This window comes from Sapajus apella, unplaced genomic scaffold, assembly GCF_009761245.1.
Source record: "Sapajus apella isolate SASKATOON/1434 unplaced genomic scaffold, GSC_monkey_1.0 scaffold14, whole genome shotgun sequence".
Lineage (NCBI taxonomy): Eukaryota > Metazoa > Chordata > Mammalia > Primates > Cebidae > Sapajus > Sapajus apella.
Genome location: NW_022436954.1, coordinates 14,747,291 through 14,755,889, shown reverse-complemented (window position 1 = coordinate 14,755,889; position 8,599 = coordinate 14,747,291). Strand labels below are relative to the sequence as shown.

Genomic DNA, 8,599 nt, shown 5'->3' with positions numbered 1-8,599 from the left:
GAGCCATATTCATAAATGCATCCAGATAATGACTCAAATTCATGCTGCCTTACATTGATCTTGCAATTTCTCTTCTACTGTGTATTATTTTGAATCTGGACACTAAGGTTTATTTTTGTGCTCTCAGTATCTAAATAGTGTTACAAATAAAACCATATCCCACTGTTCTGTACCTCTTTGTACAGTGTCTATTTTCTCCTCTCTCACCATCTAGTTCACCCCAAAAATTCAGAAAAAATACTCACTACTAATGTGGCAGTTGGTGATAGTCATGAGTTAGTTCACTTGAGTTCAAAATTAGTTGCTGAAAATCAGGATATTGTTGTACGTGTGATAAACAATTATGAAATAGGCAAGGATATGATTTAGAGACTTACAGCTCTTCATAAGGTGAAGAGAGGGTCAGACCAAGTAATTGCTAGAGGGAAGAATGTGATAAATAATATTTTACTATTTATACAGGTCAGTGTCCAGTCTTTTGACATTTTATTAGATATTCATAAAGACTTAACGGCCTTTGAGGCATGAAGGACCAAATATCTAATCATAGAATTCCACAGTACTAAGTGAGATATTTCAGAGCATGTTATTTTTGATACTACACTGATCATAAAGACACCACCACAACTCCAAACTCAAAGAAATGAATCTATGACAATTTATTTATGTAGAGTTTATTACCACCACCAAAAAGTAAATTTCTGTTGCCTATTCACCATAGCTAACTGTTGTGCCAAGAAACATGTTTTAAATAAGGAGTTATGAAATGTATGAATGGCTGTGGGGACTTTAACTCTTCTTCTGTACATAACATTCACTAAAACGTAGCAGCAGAATGTGTTACCTGTAGGCTCAAACCAGAATCTTTGAGGTGATGAGGAACTCAATAGAGACTTACTAAATGTTTATTGTGCGTAAATCGCTGTTGAGGACATAAAGATGAAGATGTGCTCCGTGACATCATGGATGTATTCATGCTCCTGTTCACTGTTTCATTACAGGTCCTCCCCTCCTGAGCTCTCAACTCTGATACAAGCCTTAGAGAAGAGTAAATGGGACGGAGTAACAACATTACAGAATATGTCCTCCTGGGCCTCACGCAGGATCCTGATGTGCAAAAAGCATTATTTGTCGTGTTTTTACTCACATACATAGTGACAATGGTGGGCAACCTGCTCATTGTGGTGACTATTATTGCTAGTCCTTCCTTGGGCTCCCCAATGCACTTCTTCCTTGTCTGCCTGTCATTTATAGATGCTGCATATTCCACCACCATTTCTCCCATATTGATTCTAGACTTACTCTGTGATAAAAAGACTATTTCCTTCCGAGCTTGCATGGGCCAGCTCTTTTTAGACCACTTGTTTGGTGGTAGTGAGGTCTTCCTTCTGGTGGGCATGGCCTATGATCGCTATGTGGCCATCTGTAAGCCCCTGCACTATTTGACCATCATGAATCAACAGGTTTGCATCCTTATGTTGGTGCTGGCCATGACCGGGGGTTTTGTGCATTCTGTGTTTCAAATTGTTGTTGTGTACAGTCTCCCTTTCTGTGGCCCCAATGTCATTGACCACTTTGTCTGTGACATGTACCCATTATTGGAACTGGCATGCACTGACACCTACTTTATAGGCCTCACTGTGGTTTTCAATGGCGGAGCAATCTGTATGGTCATCTTCACCCTTCTGCTAATCTCCTATGGAGTCATCCTAAACTCCCTTAAAACTTACAGTCAGGAAGGGAGGCGCAAAGCCCTGTCTACCTGCAGCTCACACATTACTGTGGTTGTCCTGTTTTTTGTTCCCTGTATTTTCATGTATATTAGACCTGTTTTAAACTTTCCTATTGATAAATTCCTGACTGTGTTTTATACAGTTATCACACCCATGTTGAATCCTTTTATATACACACTGAGAAATTCAGAGATGAGAATTGCTATGAAAAAACTCTGGTGTAAAAACTTAACTGTAGTTAGGATAAGGGTATTGTGGCCAGATGCAGCAGTTCATGACTCTAATCTCAGCACTTTGGGAGGCTGAGGCCAGCAGATCCTGAGGTCAGGAATTCAAGACCAGCCTGGCCCATATAGTGAAACCCTGTCTCTAATAAAAATACAAAAATTAGCTAGGCCTAGTGGTGCGCACCTGTAGTCCCAGTCACTCAGGAGGCTGAGGCCTTCCAGTGTTCTATCTAGACAATATCTTTAGGTGATGGGAAATGTGGTCATAGATGTGAATTCTATGGTGAGTAATTTGCTTTACTCCATTTACTAGAAAATGTATCCCTTAGTTAGAAATGACAATGATTGTGGTACCAGGGCAATGGATAATGGATTACTTCACCTGAATAATAATAAGATTAAAGTACTGGGACAATTATATAACCAGAATATATAATATAATGCAATGAAGTAAGCTGTCACAGAATTGTTGGCTGGTTTCCCTTGCTATTTGCACCATGTTAGGGAATCAGTGATGGATATTGCTGATGATGTTTTAGACCTTGAGCACTGACAGTAGCCAGAGAAGTTATGGTGAAAGACAGATTTTGTTCTTCTTTGAATCCTTGTAAAGTATTCATTGCTGCCATGGGTACTACAAATGTGACTGGGAAAAAAAAAAGCCCAACTGACATCTAAATTATAGTTCATGTTGCTGAATTATAGTTCATGTTGCTGACCCGATTTCTGTAGGCCTCCTCTGCAGTACATTCTCTTTGATAGGCATTTATGTGGGAAACTCACTGTTGCATTTTTGCCCATTCTGGGATATTCATACTACTCCAACTGCTTTGTAATCGTTTTTCCATTTTTAAATTTCCAATTTTCTCAATATCTTATCAAATCTGCTATCCATGTTCGCAAATCTTTGGGGATGCATAACCCAAAAATATCTCTTTATACATGAAGTGGACAGCCACACTTAATCCCCAAAATACTGCTCACTGGGATGCTTTGCTTCACTTCAGTGCTTCAGGACCGCCTTCCTGAGAGAGTACTGTGCAGCATTTGTCCTGTTTAACCTGCTTTTGCCATACCAAGCAGATTGGTAACATCTTCTGTTGTCTTTCAAGCATAGTTTGTTCTTGTTGCTTCTAGTGTTATTGAGGTATATTTCACAAATATTATATGTACTTAAAGTGTATAATATGATGTTTTATAAATGTATACATTGGAAGTGATTACCACTATGAAGCTAGTTAATGTATCCATTATCTCACATAGTTACCTTCATTTGTGGTAAGAACATTTAAGGTATATTCTCTTAGCAAATTTCATGTATCCAATATGTATTACTAATTATGATCAGCATGCTGTACTTGAGATCTTCAGAATTTATCATAATGCATAACTGAAACTTTGTACCCTTTTACCAACATTCTCATTTTCTTCAGCCCCAGTCCCTGGCAACCACCATTCTAGTCTCTGGCTTTTATGAATTTGACTTGTTTTGGATTGCACATATAAGTGAGATCATGTGGCATTTATGTTTCAGCAGAGAAAAGAGAACTCATGTTCATTGTTATTGGAAATGTAAATTGCTATGGCCATTGTAGGAAGTCTATCGAGGTTCCTCAAAAAATTAAAATAAAAATATCATCTAGCAATGTGACTTTTTGTAATATATGTAAAGCAAATGAAATCAGTATCTTGAAGGATGCCTGCACTTCCATGTATAGTGCAGCATTATTCACAGTAGTCAAGATATTAAAAGTCTATCAAAGATGAGTGGGTAAAGAAAATATGTATTCTATATAGAATGATATTTATGTATCTGTATACCTAGTATCATATTATTAATTATAGTCATGCTGTACCTTATATTACCAGAATTTATGCATTCTGTATAACTCAACATTTGTACCTATATATAATACAATATTATAAAAATAATATATAATACAACATTATTCAACCTTAAAAAAGAAGAAAATCCTGCCATTTTTGGACAATGTGTATGGACCTGGAGGACTTTCAAGATTTTATTTCACTTTTAATTAATGAATAATATTATATATTTATAGGGCATAATCTGATGCTTTTAAATCACTTACGGTATCATAGATGAACATGGGGTGTATTATGCTAAGTGAAATGTGTTATTGAAAGAAAGTTTTGTGCATTAGTTTTTTAGTCTTTTTTATTTTCTATAATACAACTAAGATTTAGGCTACTTTTACAAGCTTTGGTAGGTTATATTTTTATAAACATTAAGCTCAGAATATTTTCTAATTTTCATTGTAATTTATTTTACCAATAGGGTGTTAAAAAGTGATTTACTTAACTTTCAAATGCAGAAATTTCTGGAGAATTTTATTTTATTTTATTTTTATGTTTTTATTTTTCCACAAGTTATTGGGGGACAGGTGGTATTTGGTTACATGAGAAAGTTCTTTAATGGTGATTAGTGAGATTTTGGTGCACCCAACACTGGAGCAGTATACACTGCACCGTATTTGTAGCCTTTTATCCCTTGCCCTCCTCCCACTCTTCCAAGTCCCCAAAGTCCATTGTATCATACTTATGCCTTTGCATCCTCATAGCTTAGCTGCCACATATCAGTGAGAACATATAGTGTTACAATGTTTGGTTTTCTGTTTCTGAGATACTTCACTTAGAACAATGGTCTCTAATCTCATCCTTGTCACTGCAAATGCAGTTAATTCATTCCTTTTTATGGCTGTATAGTATTCCAACATATATATATATATATATATATATATATATACACCAGAGTTTCTTTATCCACTTGTTGATTTATGGATGTTTGATAAGATCTGTGATTTTGCAATTGCAAATTGTGCTGCTATAAACATGTGTGTGCAAGCATTTTTTTTGTATAGTGACTTCATTTCCTCTGGGATAGATACCCAGTAGTGGGATTGGTGGATCAAATGGTAGATCTATCTTTAGTTCTTTATGGAATCTTACCACTGTTTTCCACAGTGGCTGTATTAGTTTACATTCCCGCTAACAGCATAGAACTGTTCCCTATTCACCGTATGCATGCAAACATCAACAGTTTTTTGATTTTCTGATTATGGCCACTCTTACAGGAGTGAGGTGGTATATATTGTGGTTTTGATTTGCATTTCCCTGATCGTTAGAGATGTTGAGCATTTTGTCATGTTTGTTGGTCATTTATACATCTTCTTTGGAGAATGGCCTATTTATGTCCTTAGCTCATTTCATTTACTTATTTATTGCTTTATTGTTATACTTTAAGTTTTGGGGTACGTGTGCAGAATGTGCAGGTTTGTTACATAGGTATACATGGACCATGCTGGTTTGCTGCATCCATCATCCCATCATCCGCATTAGGTATTTCTCCTCATGCTATTCCCCACTTACCCCCCACCACATGACAGGTCCTGGTGTGTGATTCTCCACACCCTATGTCCATGAGTTTTCATTGTTCAACACCCACTTATGAGTGAGAAAATGCAGTGATTGGTTTTCTGTTCTAGTGTCAGTTTGCTGAGAATGATAGTTTCTAGCTTCATCCATATCCCTGCAAAGGACATGAACTCATCCTTTTTTATGGCTGCATAGTATTCCATGGTGTATATGTACCACATTTTCTCTATCCAGTGTATCATCGATGGGCATTTGGGTTGGTTCCAAGTCTTTGCTATAGTAACAGTGCTACAATAAACATGAGTGTGCATGTGACTTTAAAAAAGAATAATTTACAATTCTTTGGGTATATACCCAGTAATGGGATTACTGGGTTAAATGATATTTCTAGTTCTAGACCTTTGAGGAATCTCCACACTGTTTTACAAAATGGTTTAACTAATTTACACTCCATCAAAATGTAAAAGCCTTCCTATTTCTCCACATCCTCTCCAGCATCTGTTGTCTCCTGCTTTTTTAATGATCGCCATTCTAACTATGTGAGATGGTATGTCAATGTGGTTTTGATTTGCATTTCTCTAATGACCAGTGATAAGCTTTTTTTCATATGTGTGTTGGTTGCATAAATGTCTTCTTTTGAAAAGTGTCTGTTCATATCCTTCACTCACTTTTTGATGGAGTTGTTTGTTTTTTTCTTGTAAATTTGTTTAAGTTTTTTGTAGATTCTGGATATTAACCCTTTGTCAGATGGGTACATTGCAAAAATTTTCTCCCATTCTGTTGGCTGTCAGTTCCCTCTCATGATAGCTTTTTGCTGTGCAGAAGCTGTTGAGTTTAATTAGATCCCATTTGTCTAGTTTGGCCTTTGTTGGCATTGCTTTTGGTGTTTTAGTCATGAAGTCCTTGCCCATGCCTATGTCCTGAATGATATTGCCTCAGTTTTCTTCTAGGGTTTTTATGGTCTTAGGTCTTATGTTTAAATCTTTAATCCATCTGGAGTTAATTTTTGTATAAGGTGTAAGGAAGGGATCCAGTTTCAACTTTCTACATACGGCTAGTTAGCTTTCCCAACACCTTTTATTAAATAGGGCATCCTTTCTCCATTGCTTGTTTTTGTCATGTTTGTCAAAGATCAGATGGTTGTAGATGTGTGGCATTGCCTCTGAGGCCTCTGTTCTGTTCCATTGGTCCATATCTCTGTTTTGGTACCAGTATCATGTTGTCCTGGACACTTATACCCTCCCAAGACTAAACCAGGTAGAAGTCAAATCCCTGAATAGACCAAAAACAAGGTTTGAAGTTGAGGCAGCAGTTAATAGCATACCAACCAAAAAAAGTCCAGGACCAGACAGACTCACAGCCAAATTCTATCAGAGCTACAAAGAGGAGCTGGTACCATTCCCAACTAAAAAAGAAAATTTCAGGCTATGATGAATTATCAGTCCATGATGAACATTGATGAGAAAGTCCTCAATAAAATACTGGCAAACCGAATCCAACAGCACGTCAAAAAGCTTATCCTTCATGATCAAGTCGGCTTCATCCCGGGGATGCAAGGCTGGTTCAACATATACAAATCAATAAGCATAATCCATCACATAAATAGAACCAAAGACAAAAACCACATGATTATCTCAATAGATGCAGAGATGGCCTCCAACAAAATTCAACAGCTGTTTATGCTAAAAACTCTGAGTAACTAGGTATCGATGGAACATATCTCAAAGTAATAAGAGCTATTTATGACAGGCCCACAGCCAATATCATACCAAATGGGCGAAAACTGGAATTATTCTCTTTGAAACCAGCACAAGACAAGGATGCCCTCTCTTACCACTCCTATTCAACATAGTATTGGAAATTCTGGCCAAGACAATAAGGCAAGTGAAAGAAATAAAGGGTATTAAATTAGGAAATGAGGAAGTCAAATTGTCTCTATTTGCAGACGACATGATTGTATATTTAGAGGACCCGATTGTCTCAGTCCAAAATCTTTTTAAGCTGATAGGCAACTTAAGCAAAGTCTTAGGATACAAAATCAATGTGGAATAATCACAAGCATTCCTATACACCAATAATGGACAAATAGCCAAATAATGAGTGAACTCTCATTCACAGTTGCTATAAAGAGGGTAAAGTACCTAGAAATACAACAAACAAAGGACGTGAAGGATATCTTCAAGGAAAACTGTTGCAGTTGGTGTGTAGAAGAGCTACTGATTTGTGGACATTAATCTTGTATCCAGAAACTTTGCTGAATTCTTTTATCAGTTCTAGAAGCTTTCTGAAGTCCTTAGTGTTTTCAAGGTAAATAATCGTATCGTCAGCCAGAGCCCGGGACCCTTTTTTTGTTGTTAATTTTAAAATTACCATTTCATTACTGTGGCCTTGTAGTACAGTTTGAAGTCAGGTAGCGTGATGCCTCTGGCTTTGTTCTTTTTGCTTAGGATTGTCTTGGCTAAGCGGGCTCTCTTTTGGTTCCATATGAAATTTAAGGGTGTTTATTTCCAGTTCTGTGAGAAGGTCATTGATAGCTTGATGGGGATAGCATTGAATCTATAGATTACTTTGGGCAGTATGGCCATTTTCACAATATTCTTCCTAACTATGAGCATGGACTGTTTCTCCATCTGTTTGTGTTCTCTCTTATTTCCTGAGCAGTGATTTTTAGTTCTCCTTGAAGAGGTCCTTTTCATCCTTTGTTAGTTGTATTCTTAGGTATTTTATTCTCTTTGTAGCAATTGTGAATGGGAGTTTGCTCATGATTTGGCTTTCTGTTAGTCTTTTCTTGGTATATAGGAATGCTTGTGACTTCTTCACATTGATTTTGTATCCTGAGATTTTGCTGAAGTTGCTTATCAGTTTCAGGAGATATTGGACTGAGATGAATGGGTCTTCTGAATATACTATTATGTTGCCTGCAAATAGAGACAGTTTGACTTCCTCCTTTCCTAATTGAATATCTTTATTTTTTTTCTTGCCTAATTGCTCTGGCTAGAACTTCCAATACTATATTGAATAGTAATGGTGAGAGAGGGCATCCTTGTCTAGTGCCAGAATTCAAAGGGAATGCTTCCAGTTTTTGCCCATTCAGTATGATATTGGCTATAGGTTTGTCATATACTACAAGGCTACAGTACTCAAAACAGCATGGTACTGGTACCAAAACAGAGATATAGACTGATGGAACAGAACAGAGGCCTCGAAGGCAACACCACACATCTACAACCATCTGATCTTTGG

At 36.9% G+C, this 8,599-nt stretch overlaps 1 protein-coding gene across 1 annotated transcript; it reads left to right on the top strand.

Moving 5' to 3' along the window:
* Positions 1-1,052: 1,052 nt before the first annotated feature.
* Positions 1,053-4,035, top strand: LOC116554562 (olfactory receptor 4A5-like). The gene is made up of 2 exons (XM_032282479.1): positions 1,053-1,982; positions 4,024-4,035. Exons 1-2 carry the CDS (start codon positions 1,053-1,055, stop codon positions 4,033-4,035), a joined length of 942 nt encoding a protein of 313 aa, XP_032138370.1.
* Positions 4,036-8,599: the final 4,564 nt, after the last annotated feature.

Coding starts and splice junctions, on each gene's coding strand:
- LOC116554562 (XM_032282479.1), top strand. CDS start 1,053: ATGGGACGGAGTAACAACATTACAGAATATGTCCTCCTGGGCCTCACG.